Source organism: Taudactylus pleione, unplaced genomic scaffold (assembly GCF_031769625.1).
Source record: "Taudactylus pleione unplaced genomic scaffold, aTauple2 ptg000136l, whole genome shotgun sequence".
Classification (NCBI taxonomy): domain Eukaryota; kingdom Metazoa; phylum Chordata; class Amphibia; order Anura; family Myobatrachidae; genus Taudactylus; species Taudactylus pleione.
This window is the reverse complement of record NW_028284538.1, coordinates 133359-151034: the sequence shown is the minus strand read 5'-3', so window position 1 is coordinate 151034 and position 17676 is coordinate 133359. Positions and strand designations below refer to the sequence as shown.

Genomic DNA, 17676 nt, shown 5'->3' with positions numbered 1-17676 from the left:
TATGACTGAGGGAGGAGGGGGGGCAGGTAGGATGATAACTGGGATTTTTACACTTAAGCCTTCAGATTGATCCCTGCACTTTGCTTGCACACTAGAGACTCTACTTAAGGTTCTTTAACCTAATTATATACACTTAATGTGCAGGAGGCCTGTTTTAAGTGCTCGAAGGCAGAGGCAGTGTGAATGCTGCAGAATGAAATTAGCAATTAGGACTAAAAACACACACAAAGAAAAAACAACCACCAGAACGGGAAGCAAAAAAAATATTTTATTACAAAAAAGGGAAAAAAATTAAATGAAAAACTTCCAAGAACAGTAAATGGAGAAACGTAAAGCACATATGGGGATTTCTACATGGGTAACATGCTTCCGTGATGCACAGAAATGTACAATTTTATTTAACTTCCCCAGCAATCTAGCCCGTTTTCCATCAACACCAAACTGGTTTGGACGAGCGATCTTATTTTATGCAGCTGTAACTATTTGACAAGTTCATCACAGTGGCTGACTAGTCAGAGCCGGATTCATTGGAACTTGCAGGAGTACTCGCCATCTCTTCATCTGATCCCTGAAAATACAAAGAATTTTTTTATTTATTTATATATATATATAAAAAATAAAAAATAAGTACAGTGATCAAGGCCAAAGTAGACCTCTTCCTGTATGTGGAATCTAACCTTCTTGTGCGTGCTTTCATCAGAACTGCTCTCATCACTGGACACAAACTCTTTGCTCTTAACGGTGTTGGTCTTAACTGGCGTTCTAACAGGAGATGCTGGTTTTCCAGATTTCCTCTTCTCCGGCTTTGAGGTCTTTTCAGACTTCCCTGAGGTCTTCTCAGACTTCCCTGAGGTCTTCTCAGACTTCCCTGAGGTCTTCTCCTTTTTCGATTTCTTTTCCCTTAAAAACAAACAATCAGAAAATAAATTTGTCATGAAACAAGGGCAACTATCACTTTCCAAAAAAGGCAGGTGGTCTCACTTTTTGGGTGCGTCAGATGGTGCGTTCTCATTGTATTCTTTCATTGCTTTCTCATAATCACGCTTGGCCTCCTCTGCTTTACGGTCCCATTCCTAGGAAAGCAATAATAGTGTGTTAAGAAAGACGTGAAGACTACCTATGTCTCTCTGCTATCTCCAAGCGCTTTCTTAAACTTACTGTAATATGTCGAAGACTGAACTGATCATCTTCCCACCCTCCTGCATAACCTCACTTTTCACAATTTCATCATCTATTGATGGCACAAACATCTCCTCTAGCCCCCAAAGTGTGCTGTCTTGGATTATTCTGGACTCCTCCCTCACCTTTTCACAGTCCTGCAGATTCCATCTCAAAAATATTTCCATGATCAGACCTTCTCACACTGGATTCTACTAAGACCCTCATCCATTCACTGGTCATCTCCAGATTGGACTACTGTAACCTCCTCCTATCTGGCCTCCCTGACTCCAACCTCTCTCCACTCCAATGTGTCCTCAATGCTGCTGCTCGGCTTATCTTCCATACTACATCTGTCTCCCCTCTCCTACCAGCCCTACACTGGCTCCCCTTCCCTTTCAGAAACCAATTCAAGCTTCTCACACTCAGTTACAAAGCTCCCTTTCTATGGAATTCTTTACCTCTCCCTCCATGTCAGACTCTCCACCTCTCTGCCTACCCCATCTGCTGTCTACCTCATCTGTGTCACTCCTGTCTGTCTACCCCTACCCTTTAGAATGCAAGCCTCTCACAAGCAGGGCCCTCTTCCCTGTGTGTTTTTCCTACCTTATTACTTACGGAACCTAAACCTTGACCTCTGCCAACGTACTACTTATTTGAGTGATAAGACCGCTGTTGCAGCAATGTTTATATACATGTAGTTGTCCTGCATTGTCTTGTACTGTAAGTCACTGTTCTCTTGTTCTGCTCAATTCTTTATGCACTTTGTTAGGCGCTGCTGAACCCTTGTGGCACCATATAAAAGGATAATAATAATAATAATACTCACATGGAACAATTTCCTTACAAGCAACACAATGTACATTCAGTGAACAGGCTAACTAAGGATTACAGCTACTGTTGTGGACTGGTCTAAGATGTTGCTCTGTGTTTAGCATCCGCAAATTTTCTTTTGTGGACCCACAAAAAGGGAGAGGAGATTGGGCTTGGGGTCGGACTTACTAACAGCAGAGTTAACAGTGTAGCACATTGGCTGAGACAGTGCTCCTGAGTAATTGCTGAATATAGCCCCTTTAGACATGGGTTGTCTCACAGGCTGTGTGTGTATAGGGGCAGATTCAATAGCCCGCGTTTACTGCGCAGGGAAAAGCTCCAGGTTTAATACCCGTAGATTCTGCATTAAGTGCTGGATTCTATGGGTATCATTCCGCCTTAAGTTCACCCCCTGGCATTTAAGGCGCAGGGATGCAGTAGTCAATTGAATTGCTCAGGGCTGACAATTAGACACAGGGTAAACCCCCTGGCTAATTGAACCTGCCCCAAAGAGTAACAAAGGTGAATTTCATCTTTCCTAAGCGAGTCACTTTGCCCAAGTAATTCCAAACTCACAGTGGTATCATGTACCCTTAGCTGCTATGGGCATACCACCAGAGCGAAAAGCGTTACACATAATCCCTACATTCCGACGACAGGCTTCTTACCTCCTTTTTGTCCTTGGTCATGCCCTTCCAGATCTCGCCGGCTTTCTTGGACAGGTCAGTAATGCTGATCCCTGGGTTCTCGCTTTTTATCTTCTCACGACTTGCATTCAGCCACAACATGTATGCAGACATAGGGCGTTTGGGAGCAGCTGGGTCTTTCACTTTTTTGCCCTGAATGAGAAATGAAAAAGATTAGAAGACCAATGATACGATTATTCTTTTGCTTTCATTGTCTGACTAGCAACAGCCCAACTAAAACATACTTCACGTCTTAGCAAAATTAACAAACGAGCCCCTCTCTATCTCACATACCCCAGTTATTTTGGGCTTGTTACCTCCTTTGCTTTCTTGCGTGGTTTCCGCTCTTTAACAACTTTAGCTTTCTTGGCTTTCTTCTTTTTCTCGCCCTCATCCTCATCACTGCCGGCACTGGAGGAGCTGTTTGAGGGGTTACTGTCAAATCTGCATAGAGGAGAAATACAGGTTTAGCGGAGATGCAGGATGGAGTCACAGCACAGAACGTCTTCCAGTCACAGGTGATATTTCAGATGTTACAGAAGGTACTTACTCTTCTGCAACTTCATCTTCCTCTTCTCCAGGATTGAACGACTCATCTATAACAAATGACAGCACGTTCAACAGAACACACAAAGAACCACACAGCATTAACTCCAATTTGCGGTCTCATCTGTCTTTCAGACTTTTTTTTTTGTCCGAAAGGCACTTTGTAAAATGATTCTGGGATTAAAAAAATACCACCATACAAAAAAAAAAGCCCATTGATTTTTTTTTTTTGGAGAAGTAAAAATGAAACATTTTATAATATTTATGCGTAATTGTTGTGCTGCCAGATTTCCTCACCTGATAGTATACAGATTTCCTCCGTTTAGATGGATGTTAATTGATGCCTTCCCTTATATATCTACAAGGGGCAGATCTTAAATTAATAGGCTATATCCATTTTAGTAACCGAATAAAGGCCACTGCGCATTGGGGGTAATTTGGCTGGTTTGGGATGTGCTGCCAGTATCTTGAAGGATGTCCTTCCTTCTAGTTAAACGCAAACAGAAATTGTTGATCCTGCGCTCAAACCCCTAGGTCTGTGTGGGAGAGATGTACGCCTTCATCGTATTGTTGATCCTGCGGACATCCACTTTGTTTGCAACCCTGTTTTAGGATAAATTTCTCAAGTCGGAGCATTATGCACCTATTATACAAGACTTTTTCATACGAGGCTATCCTTTTCCCTAAACCATTATCTACGGTCTGCCTCCGGACTGACACAGGACTTCATTCAGAGTCTCTCGCTAGCGCTGTGTGCTCGCAAGCGGCCCGATTGTTTGTGTACGTGCATGCGCACGCTTCGTTCTGCGCGTGCGCAAACTACTCTGTGCGATCGCAGGCCGCTCGCTCGCCCAGCAAAGACAGCCCAGTGAACTGAGTGACAGGAGAGGCCGTTTGTGGGTGGTAACAGGGGCAGGACACTAATAACGGGGGCGTGGAGGTGCAAACGCAGGCGTGCCTGAGTGTTTCAACGCCGTTTTAGAGGCGTGCATAATTAACAGGCAGCGTCATAGTACACGTCACATGACTGTTTTTTACACTGAAGTCCTCGCAGTGCTTGCGGTAGGGTAAGGCAACCACAAGTGCTGCGATCGCTTCCGATTTTCCTCGATGTACCAATGTTTTAATACACTTCCTGGAGATGACGTGTGCTGGTGGGCAGCTCTGTCTGTGTGATTGGGCGTACGTTGGGCGCTCGCTAAGACATGGTGGGCGTGCTTATGCCTTGGCGAGCGATCGCTTCCCGTTACGTCACTTTGACAAATTTGCATACGCTGGAGGCGAGCGATCGCATCTAGCGAGAGACTCTGAATGAGGTCCACAGTCTTTTGGCTGAATCTATTGTTGAACCTATTGTTATAACTTCTTTAATTATCCAAACTACCATTTGCCATTGCAATTCTGTATTTAATGACACTCTGTTTTGCTATTAATCAGTAAATCTGCATTCATTTATGTGGGCGTTATCTGAGAACTAATGCATCAGCACATTTCGAGGGAGTTCCTCAAAGCACAATTACAACCACCACAAGGGTTTGAGCACGTAATATGCACAGACAGTACAAAACGATCAATCTGCATTAATTGATGTGGGCGTTATCTGAGAACTAATGCATCAGTACATTTCGAGGGAGTTCCTCCAAGCACAATTACAAACACCACAAGGGTTTGAGCACCAACAGTACAATACTATGAAGGCATACAGCGCTCCCACACAGACCTAGGTGTTTGCGCGTAGTATCAACAAATTCTGTTTGTGTATAACCATTTTAGTAGCGCTATTTATGCCTATCACAGTAGGCTTCCAGAGCTATGGAAGAGGTTCAGTGAGTCTTTTACATCACATGCATTGGGAAGAGCCAGGGGAAGCAGGCATCAGAGCAATACTAACTGGTCCCTTCTGGGAAGAGCCAGGGGAAGCAGGCATCAGAGCAATACTAACTGGTCCCTTCTGATTATGTCAGAGCAATTTTAGTGCACAGTCTTACAATAAAATAAAGCCATTAAATGTATACCCATATTGTAGTGACACTGCCTTTTTTGTGAGATGCACAGTAGGACACAAATAGTGCCAGGCTCCTCCACCACTACCTATACCCCAACGTAATGCTCCAGTGTCCCCCAGTGGATGAAGGAGAAATAAATAGGATCCATGCCCACAATCAGGTGAGTTCCAGTTCATGTCATAGGAGTGTAAAGTTTTGCTTTTGAAAGAGCTGCGTTTAATTTAAAACCTTAACAGAATATAGAAAAATATAACTATATGTGTAACTCATTCTCACCAGTCTCGTCTCCGGAGTCATCGCTATCTGCGTTCTCTCGAATTTTCCCTTCCTCTTTCATTCTTTCCAGATAAGCGTCATGCTGCTGGTCATCATCAGAGTCGGCATAGTCGTCATATGGCTTCTTCATACCCTGAGGGACAGAAATGAGTCAGTTGTATAGTACAAAGTGATTGCAGAAACTAAAGCGCGTTACAAGCAGTATTTTGTTGAGCATCACAGGGCATATATTGTCAGCACACATACATGTGGTAGTATAGCATACAACAGTAAGGCATGCAAATGCTCAAATATTGGACATGCAAAGAAATTCAAAGCACACACATATAAAGAAATTGCCCCTTATATGTTAAAACTGGATTTTTTTTTGCAAAGAAATGACAAAGGGCACGATTCTATTCAACACGAAGTGAATAGCGCCGGGAATCAGCGCCAGATGCTATTCAATTCATTTGCGCTGCTAAGCCGGACTAAGGATTTCTTCTCTCATCCTTCTAGGGATGCGAGCAGAAATCCAACAGAAGTCCAGGTGCAATGTTGTTTTATGCCCTTAGTCGGAGAATGCCCGTTCTCGTGCCTAAACACCCTGTTTAAGGCGCGAGAAAGAGCCTTCCCTGACCTAACTTGGCGCAGCATTGAATAGCGTCGGGAGGTCATACCCGGCGCTATTCACTACGCGTTTATTTGAATCGTGCCCAAAGATCTTCTCGTCACTACGTATATAGTTTCTGATGTAAGCAACTCTGTAGTAAGTCTTATGGTTTGAAAACCATTGCAGCCTGTATGACTTATCTGAAAATAATTAAGCTATAGACACTAAGGTGTGTTGTCAGGTTTGTATTTATCAAAGCTACCATGTGATGGCGTTGCTGGCTATTTCACATGTGCCCTCAACCATCATTGGCACATGGCATTATGAGATTTTTATTAACTTCAAGTGAAAGCTCTTTCTCTGAAACCATTAAGGAGCACAGACATCACTCTAGGTCTAGGAAACAGAACATCGCCCATACTAGTTTAACCCCTTCCAATGCAAATTTACATCTAGCAAAGCATAAATACCATAACAGAACAAAGCATCTGGAATGCCAATCCTGATGATAATTTTTTGGCCAGAATCAGCAAATCAGGGATTTGGAGTTTCCCGTTATCCCCAACCCAAGTATCAGGGGATCGGGTAATTGCGGCAATCAGTCACAGATGTATGGGCCCCCTTAAGGACCAGAAAGGCCGAAAGATTTTACTGCACAGAGTTCCTTGTTAATGATGGTCTACCTAAGGTAGATACAAATAGCCTAAAGGAGGCAACTGAAAAGCCATTAAAACCAATTTTAGGTGTTAAGTAGCAAAGGTTCAACATAAGACGGCAGCCAACCATTTCCCCAGGTCCTCTGTTAGAAGGTGCTGGTAGGAAAGCACTGTGTCCCCGGCAGGGGTCTGCTCAGTGTCGTTAACAACACTGAGCACAAACACTGAACGAAATCAAGAATGATTTTGTTCAGTGCCGGGCTCCCTCCCTCATCCCTGAACATGTTCAACCTGACATTATCGTCAGGCTGGACGGGAGGTTCGGGCGACGAATGGCAAGTACCAACTGCAAACGGGAGCGCGCATTGGTAGTTATCGTTCATCGTTTTGGTGATGAAACTGGACGATTTTTTGGACGACTGAACGATAACGACGTCGTTATCGTTCAGTCGTCCAGAAGAAAAATAAATTAAAATTTTTTTTTTAATTAAAATCGACCCGTGTGTACACACTTTTACTGATAAATAACCATAGCCTGTGATCATCCTAAGTTCCGGTGTAGGACCACTATATATAACGAATACAGCTCTAAAGCAATCCCTGAATCACCTTCCCACCACAGGTCACTTCCTTTTGTTTATACAGAGTGTGGAAAGCAGAAGCCACAACATGTCAATATGGACATTATACAACAGGGGTATTCAACCAGCTATGGAATTACATATCCCAGAATGCTTTGCTAGAACAATGGCAGAGCATGCTGGGATCCGTAGTTCCACAACAGCTGGAGAGTCACATTTTGAATACTCGTTATACACATACAGTGTCTCTCTACCAGTACATTAACAGGTAATAGTCAATTATACCAATCATATTAAGCAGCACTGTACAAACAATATGTAATCATTCACCACCGTTCCTTACCCCAATGGGACTTACAGTCTAAATTCTCCAAAACACGGCATACCACCCCTATGAGCCCATTTTTTTTAAAAAAAAACCTTTTAAGATACCAGTATATTTTTGAATTGTGGGAGTAAACCGAAACATTCCCATGCAAACACGTGAGTATATGCAAACTCCACACAGATAGGGTCCATGTCAGAATCACACTGACCGCAGCAATGCAAAGCGGTAGTAATTATCTACCCGACTCTTACGTAAGAGGTCTAAGGACTTTAATCGATAAAAAGGCAGCAAGACCTCATTAGCTTGTATGACCTGTGAATGCAGGATCCCCTTTTCCAGGTTCCGAACAGGTAGTACATTAAATTAAGTGAACCGCATCCCTGCATGGTCAGGTTCAAGAGCAGATACACTATTCTTTTTATGGCACTTGTAGCCACCAATCTTGTACTGCCACTTTAGTGCAGCTTTTAAAAAGGGAAAAGTCACAGATCACTGCAGTCATGCAATGCACATATAGATATGAACGCATCCTTAACCACTATAACAGCTTCACTAAGCATTATTGGATCACACCCATAAGATTATTTGCCATCACTAAGCTTAAAAGGAAAATACCATAACAAGGCTCTCTGCAAAATATACACTATTGTTGTTTAATCTAATAATGCAAAGTCTGAAACAGTCTGTTAATGTATAGAATATGTTTTACTGCTGTTATGTGGAAGCAGATATAATGCTGTGGGAGATGTCCAAACAACCACATCAGTGGGAGATACTGAAAGTCCAGGCTTCAGCTTTGTCAGGTAATGGCAAATTCAACTATATTTATTTTCTCCCAACTGTGAAAGTTCATGTAGGGAAAATGTAGGTGTCCATTGTGGGGAGGGGAAGGGCAGGGTGGTGGTGGTGTCCTTATGGCTCCTACTCTGCGGTACAAATCTCACAATCGCCATATCACAGAGAAGTGGGTGTGATGCAGGAGGGTGACCACTCACGGGACCCTGTGGGACTCACCACAATTCGCCAGTCAGTAGGCAAGTACAGGAAATGGCTGAGAAAAGTTATATTGAAATATAAAACGGATAACCAGCCACACACGAAATAGTTTTACATAGAGAGCTCACATATAGTATAAAATAAACAAGTCAGCTTATCAGTTTGACTACTGTAGGTCTTCTTATGGGCTGGATTCAAACAGAATGAGCTGGGCCAATTTGCGGTGGCTAGACAACTGGGTCAGAGCATCTCCAAAACGGCAGGTCTTGCGGGGTATTCTCTGTATGCAGTTATCAGTGCTCCAAGGACAATCAGTGAACCAGCGACACGTTCATGGGCAACCAAGGCTTATTGATGCGCGTGGGGAGAGAATGCTAGGCCGCCTGGTCCTATTTCACACTGAGTATTGGGCTGCTTAAACACAGAGTGAATGCTGACACCTGTCCACCGCTGACAGCGCCCACAATGGGCACATAAGCGTCAGAACTGGACCATGGAGCGATGGAAGAAGGTGGCCTGGTCTGATGAATCACGGTTCCTTTTAAATCATGTGGACGGACGGGTGTGCGTCGTTTATCTGGGAAGGACATGGCACCAGGATGCACTATGGGAAGGAGGCAAGCTGATGGAGGCAGTGTGATGCTCTGGGCAATGCTCTGCTGAGAAACCTTGGGTCCTGGCATTCATGTGGATGTATGACACGTACCACCTACCTAAACATTGTTGCAGACTAAATACACCCTTTCATGGCAAGAGTATTCCCTGATGGCAGTGGCCTCTTTCAGCAGGATAATGCGCCCTGCCACACTGCAAAAATTGATCAGGAATGGTTTGAGGAACATGACAAATAGGTCAAGGTGTTGACATGGCCTCCAAATTCCCCAAATCTCAATTCCATCGAACATCTGGGAGATGTGCTGGGAAAAATAAAAAAAAAAGTCTGAGCCAGAAAGCTCAAGAGCTTACAGGACTTAAAGGACCAGCAGCTAATGTCTTGGCGCCAGATACCACAGTACACCTTCAGGAGGTCTTGTGGAGTCTATGCCTCGATGGGTCAGAGTTGTTTTGGCGGCAATAGGGAGATCTACACATTAGTCAGCTGGTTTTAATGTTATGGCTGATGGGAGTATATTGAGTTGTGATGTCGATGTCATCAATAGAAATGAGGGTTTAGAAGCTTAGAACTGCTGCACATTAATAGTCACTTGCCAACAGTGATGGAGGAGATTGCTGACTTTAAGATCTGCTTATTATCCCGCTGACAGCTTTTATGGATCACAATCTTACATCTTACATTTTGTTACTGAAGTGACAAACTTCATGCATGTTATAGATTAGAACACACGCACTGCAAACATATGACCTGAACTTGGGGCAGAAATTGCTGACCTGCGACTTCTGACATAAAGAAGATACATAAGAAAGTGAGAAGAAAGCACACAAAAATCACACATAGAAAGAGAAAACTAGTTATGGTTAACAGCTCTTACCTCTTTCAGGCCTCTATTTTTGATGTTTAGTTTCTTGGCATTCACAAAGTCAAAGAGTTTCCCGTATTCCTCCCTGGTAGGGATATAATAAAGCTTAGAACACCAAAGATAATAACATGCAAATCAAAGCCTTCACGAAACAGCAACAGCTTGTATCAGCCTAGTTATTTACTTGTTTTAAAAAGTCAGCACCAGGGGCCTGATTCTAAGTTGCATGCTATGTCGATGTAAGATGCAGTTGAGACACTTTTTGTTACTGCACATGCATGTAATTTGCCACGAGCACGATTCCGATAGTTACTGTGGCACGGTACAAACACTATTTCAGACGCACATACGCAGAATTGTATTTTACATTTGTTGAGCATTCCTGGGCAGTGACGGGGCTGGCTAATCAGACGCACAGAGATGGTCTCTCTTATGGGAGTGTTATGGGAGTCATGCTGAAATAGTTGCGTACACAGACGCTTAATTCGCTCACATAGGAGGCCACACTCCGACGGAAAATATGCACATACCATAGGGATGGTGCAACCGATGATGGTGACTAAGGACACACCAAGCTGTATTTGAGCACCTAAAGATGCAAAGTGGGCGTCCCAGTCTTTGCACATTCACGCGCTCTCTCTCACCAGGGAAGGGCTTGTGTATGTGTATAAAGTCGCAGATGTGCGACCAGCAAAAGACACAGGCGCCGCTGTGACAGACTCAGAATCAGGCCCTAGATGTGCACTTCAAGCTCATCTCCTCACCATAATAAATGTGCTCCCACCAACTTCATCAACGCTAACTACTCACGATATCCTTTCCACACTATTGGTTGGTCCCTTTCTTCCTTAATTCTCAGAAACCAAATTGACTACTTTCTCAACCTCCTGTACCAATAAGAAATTAAGGGCCCAAAATTTTATACACTTTATCCTTAACCAGGATAAACCTTTATGGGGCATATCCAATTTCAGGCGGAATCTTGAAAAACCCTGCAGCGGGGAATAAGATCAGAGCACCCTATTCTTCGTACCACCCAGAAAGGGTTTTCCTATGATACACAAAAGACGGATTCATTGCATGCAGCAATGGGTCAGCCAGGCCCTTTCACTTCAGCTTCAAGATATTACATTAAGTTCTGCCAAGACTTGTGGAATAAAGGGACCATGAGATAGAAGCTCTGCCCCAAGAGGAAGAAATCCATGTATCAACCAGAGTCAAGGAGAACAGGTGAACAAACTGGATAAAGAAACATAAAACAGGGTGACATAAGAGCAGTAACTCTATAACCCAAGACTTCCAGATCAGCACAATGTCATAAAACACCTCAGGATGGAGGTACTACTTGCATGGTGTTCAAGAACTAAACACTACCCACTGTAGTATGAGAGTCTTTCCTTATGGCTGGTGGTTCAGATAAGCTCCTACTATAGAAGCTGGCAAAAAGCCCTGCCAAAAGCCCTGTATTCACCTCCTATGCAGGACCGAGAAAAATTAAATAAATCATAGAAGAGCTTGGGTTGAGGAGTATAGGTCGTAGTAGTCCTATCAGTGCCACCTGCAGGTGAAACATATGCCAGCGTCTATATCTACCTACAGCTGAAGGAGAAAGCACATAGGCCTGTACTGAATTCAATCCACAGATGTCTTCCATCAAAAAAACTAAATTGAAAAGGTAATCATTAAATAGCTCAACTCAATCCCAAATATCCAAACTGAATCTAATGGACATCATTAGAAACGTGACAACTGATAAAGCCCACTAAGCCTCCTACAGCCGGAATCCATGTGGAGGAAGAAAAGGAGAATTCAGGGTCAGAGTTCTGGCTCTCTTTCTTCCAGGAAACTGGACATTTTCTTCTGAAGCAAGGGAAAGTTCCTCTGTTTGGTAGAAGCAAGTTGCCTCCCACCCACTCACAGCATTGCAGGAGACTCATCTGAATCCTTAGCAAAATTACCTACTCAGTCTCCTAAGGGACACTGGAGAGTGAGTACACAATCCTTATTGCTATTAGAACTACAATCTCAACCAAGCAAGTGGAATTGGGTTGACCATAGTCTCTTAGCTGGGAAAGAGCATCACAACCTCAAAACTAGCAAGAATTCAGCATAAAAGTCAGAGAATAAGAAAAACTGCAGAAAACAATATGCTAGACCTCATTCAAATGGGTCAATGGTCGTCACTAACATTTTTAGTGACAAATTACTATATTAAATCATATATTATATTAAATATATTCCTAGACTAGGAGAATTATACATATATCCACCAATTTCACATTACTGTAAGTATAGAAAGCCTTTACCTTATCAGGTGGTAACTCCTGATAATGTGCTTTCTGTCTTATCTATCCACTTACCTAACGACACTTATACCCCTTTTACACGGACTTAAAAATCCTGAGTTGATGCACGTGAACGAGCATCAACCCGGGATTTTTGTTGGTGTAAACTGATCAACCCGGGTCCAGTGACCCGGGGATCCAACCCAGCTAGCTTGCAGGGTTGAGCATGAGTGGTTCCAGTGTCGGCCTGCAGTGTAAACGGAGCAACTTGGGACATGCCGCTCGATTGGCCGGCTTTTGTGGAGCTTGGAGAGGACAGCATCTCCAAGCGTCCACTGCAGCGCACCCCACCCACCCTCCCTGCCTCCGGACCACTGCGGTGTGAGATAAGAGAGTTGCGGAGGAGTAGGGAGGGGGAAGAAGCACTGCTCACCTGCGCCGGGTCAGTGCCGACCCGCGCGGGTCTAACCTAGGATGGAAAAGTGTTCCAAATCCCGGGTCAGACCTGGGACTTTGGTGTAAAAGCGGTATTATTTGTCAGCTGCAACCATGAACAAATGATAAAGACAAACTTGCCAACACCTACATACGCTATGTTATGTGTTGTGCGTTATGTGTAGGATTAGTAATTCATTTTTACCTATTGCCTAAACTTAGCATCCCAGTACTCGCCAACTTTAACCTAAGAGACCAGTACATAACTAACCATAACTAACCTTTCAATGCTGCTGAACGTATACTGTGAGCCTTGTTTTGTCTCGATTTCAAAGTCAAAGGAACGCGTTGTTGTGGTGCCACGTGCAAAGTTGACGCAGTTGACTTCATCAAAGCGGATGTGGACAGGTGGTTTATGGACATATATGAAGCCACGCTCCAGAGGATACAGCAGTCCTGAGCTGGCTTTGTAAGAGCATGTGATGCACTGCGCTCCAGAGTGTCTGCATAGGAAGCAAGGTTACATAATCACAACATGCAGGACTGTAAAGACACAAAGTGTAAGCAGATGCAAGTCTCCAACTGTGCTGCTCATAAGAACCAAGGTTGGTTCTACATTAATATAAGAGTACAATGTAACTGTTTGCCTGCCTACTAAAGTGACTGGGTGCTCAAGGATTTGAAGTTTGTAGTTAATGCCTATGAATATGGGTTCTAGATAGGAGTTTTTGCAAACATATTCAGTAAAAGATGCAAATTAGTGAACCATTGGATATGGCTCATACTATTGCAAAAGAAACAAATATAAAATGGAATGAATAACCAATCTGTACCTCAGCTGGGCTATTGCCCTATTTATATTGTCAGACTACGGAACCACTCGTCTCTTCATATATTTTTCCAGACAATGTATATGGACCTAGACCCCTCACACCTCCCCTACCAGCCCCCCTTCCCGCGCCCCAATGCTGTTAATCTCAGTTGTTACTATATACTAATCAACTCAGTTTATTTCTATTGTTTTTTTTAATCAGTGGCCAACAGAGTGTATAGTATTGCAGACTTTGGGCCGTATTCAATTAGTGGCAAAAACTGACTTTTTTCCGCCAAAAGACGGCAACATTTTTGCCAAAAAACCGTCGAAAATGGCAATAGGCAAAAAAAAAAAAAACTGGAGAAAAGAAATGCAAAGTCCCTATTTTTGGCTAAAAATGTGGGGATTTCTTTCAGAACCCTTTGGACACCCTTCCTAATGATAAATTACCGGAAAAAAATAATTCATAAGTTGTGTACAAACGACTGCACAGACTTTGGGAGGAAATAAAAAATTGTTGAAAAGGATAGAAAGCTATTTTTTCCCAGGAAATTATTGTTCCACGTAAATTGGGGGTATGTTAAAATGGGTGCAAGTCTATTTTCGTGTCGTAAAAACGCAATTTTAAAAACCGGTAAAAAAACGCCTACTGCTACCGCGTGCAATGTTTAAAACACTTGATGCATAGCCCCCTCCGAAAAATCTTACCAAATACGTAAAAAACATTTTCAACGCAAGTACGCAACTTACGAGTTTTTTCCTCGGTCATTTATCATTACAGGGGGGGAGGTGTCCAAAGGGTTCTGAAAGAAATACCCACATTTTTAGCCAAAAATAGGGATTTTGCATTTTTTTATCTCCTGGTCTGGGATGGAGAAACTTTCTCCAGTTTTTTTTTCGCTTTCTGCAGTTTTCGCCTTTTTATTGGTGAAAACAGGCAATTTCGACCAATGGCGAAAAAAAGTACCGTTTTCGCCGCTAATTGAATATGGCCCTTTATCTTTGGAAATTCAATACGTAGATTCATGTAAAGGAAAGGAGTTATTTTAAAGGAGCTTATTTTACTTCAAAACCAGCAATTTGACCTGCATCAGACCATATTACTACACGGACCTAATGATTTCAGGTCACTTCAGTTACACATGAAAAAAGAGGGGGGGGTCGGGGTCATAATCGAAATATACATTTTGACAGAACTGCAGTACTATTATCAGATTCAGACTTAACTATGTATAATGGCTTCAGTTCAAAAAATGTCAATTGTAAAGCGCAACGGAATATGCTGCGCTATATAAGAAACTGTTAATAAATAAAATAAATAAATAAAATGTTTAGTGATCATTTAAATCTCAAAATAGTTTAATAACATTTGTTTTCAAATAATACCCTGTTGGCCTTTCTGACGGCCAGGTCTGTGTGCACAGTATTTATATGGATTATGCAGGCATGTAGCTAGAGTACAGCATGCTGAGGGCATTTGATGCCCATCCATATTACGGACAATGCTGTACCTCACCAACATTACTCTGAACACTTTTTCATGCCACTTTATCAATCTCTCACCCTTGGAAATTCCCGGGCACTGTGATCTTGCGGTTTACAAGCGCCTTCATGACACGACTAACCATCTCATATAGACAGCCCGACATGTCCTTCTTCAGTTTTCCTTCAAAACGCTTTTCAACCTCTTCTCTGAGAAACAGAAAACAAAGTCCTTCATTAAAGAAAACTTTCACAACCGGAAGAGACCAGAACGCTTTCCAAAGTTAGCAGACATGGGCACACAGGGTTTACACCCCCTCATACACATACTCATGCCAATTCCAGACAGCAAAATACACATTTCAATGGCGCATAGCACACTATGAAATGGGATACCAGCTTACAAAAGGCCATTTTCCTGTATTTGATAAACTGACAATTCATTTTTGTAATTTAAAGGAAGATGGGCTCGCAAAGTCAATATTGGTGCTTAGGTCTTGTGAGTCAATATTGGTGCTTAGGTCTTGTGAGTCAATATTGGTGCTTAGGTCTTGTGAGACAATATTGGTGCTTAGGTCTTGTGAGACAATATTGGTGCTAAGGTCTTGTGAGACAATATTGGTGCTAAGGTCTTGTGAGACAATATTGGTGCTTAGGTCTTGTGAGACAATTTTGGTGCTTAGGTCTTGTGAGACAATTTTGGTGCTTAGGTCTTGTGAGACAATTTTGGTGCTTAGGTCTTGTGAGACAATATTGGTGCTTAGGTCTTGTGAGACAATATTGGTGCTAAGGTCTTGTGAGACAATATTGGTGCTAAGGTCTTGTGAGACAATTTTGGTGCTTAGGTCTTGTGAGACAATTTTGGTGCTTAGGTCTTGTGAGACAATTTTGGTGCTTAGGTCTTGTGAGACAATATTGGTGCTTAGGTCTTGTGAGACAATATTGGTGCTTAGGTCTTGTGAGACAATATTGGTGCTTAGGTCTTGTGAGACAATATTGGTGCTTAGGTCTTGTGAGACAATATTGGTGCTTAGGTCTTGTGAGACAATAGTGGTGCTTAGGTCTTGTGAGACAATAGTGGTGCTTAGGTCTTGTGAGACAATAGTGGTGCTTAGGTCTTGTGAGACAATAGTGGTGCTTAGGTCTTGTGAGTCAATAGTGGTGCTTAGGTCTTGTGAGTCAATAGTGGTGCTTAGGTCTTGTGAGTCACTCTCCCTATATCCATAGTGTTACCTTCCTCACTACTTTCTCATTAAAACTCATCGGGGGGCAAGTCAATGAAAAGCAATGAACAGTGCTAGGAAGGAGTTCCCGGCTCTATTCAATTGGCCACGCTGTTAAGCCGCGACTAGAGGATTTCTTTTCGCACCCTCCTGAGGTGTGAGCAGAGATCCAACTAAACTAGTGTCATCAGGACGGCCAATGCCTTCATCTTGTATTCTCTATTATGCTCAGTTTCTGATCTCCTTAACACTCCTTTCCCGCGCTCACCATATCACCTGCAAGCTCTGTTCCATTACTTTATCTTATCTGCTGTTTAACTCTACTAAACATCCTCATATCTGCAGAAACATGAACGATTTGGATGTACCACATCTTGACCAAACCTTAGTCTTGCCCAAGTTGATTACAGTGTCATAGCATACTAAGTTAACATGACATCTTCAAAAATGCAGTCGCAAAGTAGAACGTGATTGACATAAATCGAATACCTCTAATGATTTTGAAACATATAACGCTAGAAAATTTAGAAACGCTAATCTATACTCAGGCTTCTAGCTCCAAAAGACATTTAAATATCTTCTCAACCATCTCATATTTAACCATTCAACTATCAGTTACCAGGAGCTTGTTCTACCTTAACTAACAACCTGCGCAATTCCTTCCCTGCACCTTCTCTTCATGTGATTCCACAAATGAAGATAAAATATCTAATCTTTTACCTTGACACTCTACTACATTTCCTTTTGATCGTAGACCATAATAAGTCAGTTGGTCCCTGTCTTTTGTGCTCATCTAACCTTAACTACAATAATGAAAACTCTCTCTACGGTTAATTTCCATCATGATTCAAGCACATCCCAAATCAAAATCTTGGCTCCTTTCTATGCTTCTTAGGAGGCTCCTAAACTCACCCCCCCCGGCATACTGGAAACTTCAGTCAGGCTTTTATTTCCAACACTCCAGAGGCTGCACTGACTAAAGCTGCGTACACACGGACAGATATATATCGTTACGATATGAACGATAACGCTCAACGATATATCTTCACTATTATTCAGTGAACGACCAACGATGTGAGTTTCCGCATTAACGAAAACGATATCTATGATCATCCGTACATGCAGGCCAATCTGGACGATATTGTCAACTTTGCATGAGATGTGGCAGGATGACTCACTGAAAGAGATCTTTCAAGTCGTTGGTGGTACATATCGTCCCGTGTGTATGCACCTTAAGGGTCAATGATTTGACCACTGTTAAATCTAAAAGCCATTACTGATAATTTTTTTGCATTTGACACACTTCTCATACAAACGTTAA

The 17676-nt window shown here is 42.6% G+C and overlaps 1 protein-coding gene across 2 annotated transcripts in view; it reads right to left on the bottom strand.

Moving 5' to 3' along the window:
* Positions 1-249: 249 nt before the first annotated feature.
* SSRP1 (structure specific recognition protein 1) overlaps positions 250-17676 on the bottom strand; it is a 43872-nt gene continuing 26445 nt past the window's right edge. For both annotated transcript variants that reach the window (XM_088473468.1, XM_088473469.1), the window contains exons 7-16: positions 15214-15342; positions 13118-13339; positions 10129-10201; positions 5486-5618; positions 3208-3253; positions 2975-3101; positions 2640-2810; positions 982-1073; positions 678-900; positions 250-568 (exon numbers count right to left, since the gene is read on the bottom strand). In XM_088473468.1, the coding sequence (XP_088329594.1) occupies positions 509-568; positions 678-900; positions 982-1073; positions 2640-2810; positions 2975-3101; positions 3208-3253; positions 5486-5618; positions 10129-10201; positions 13118-13339; positions 15214-15342 (1276 nt within the window). In that variant the 3' untranslated portion in view covers positions 250-508. The remainder of the gene's footprint in view (positions 569-677; positions 901-981; positions 1074-2639; positions 2811-2974; positions 3102-3207; positions 3254-5485; positions 5619-10128; positions 10202-13117; positions 13340-15213; positions 15343-17676) is intronic.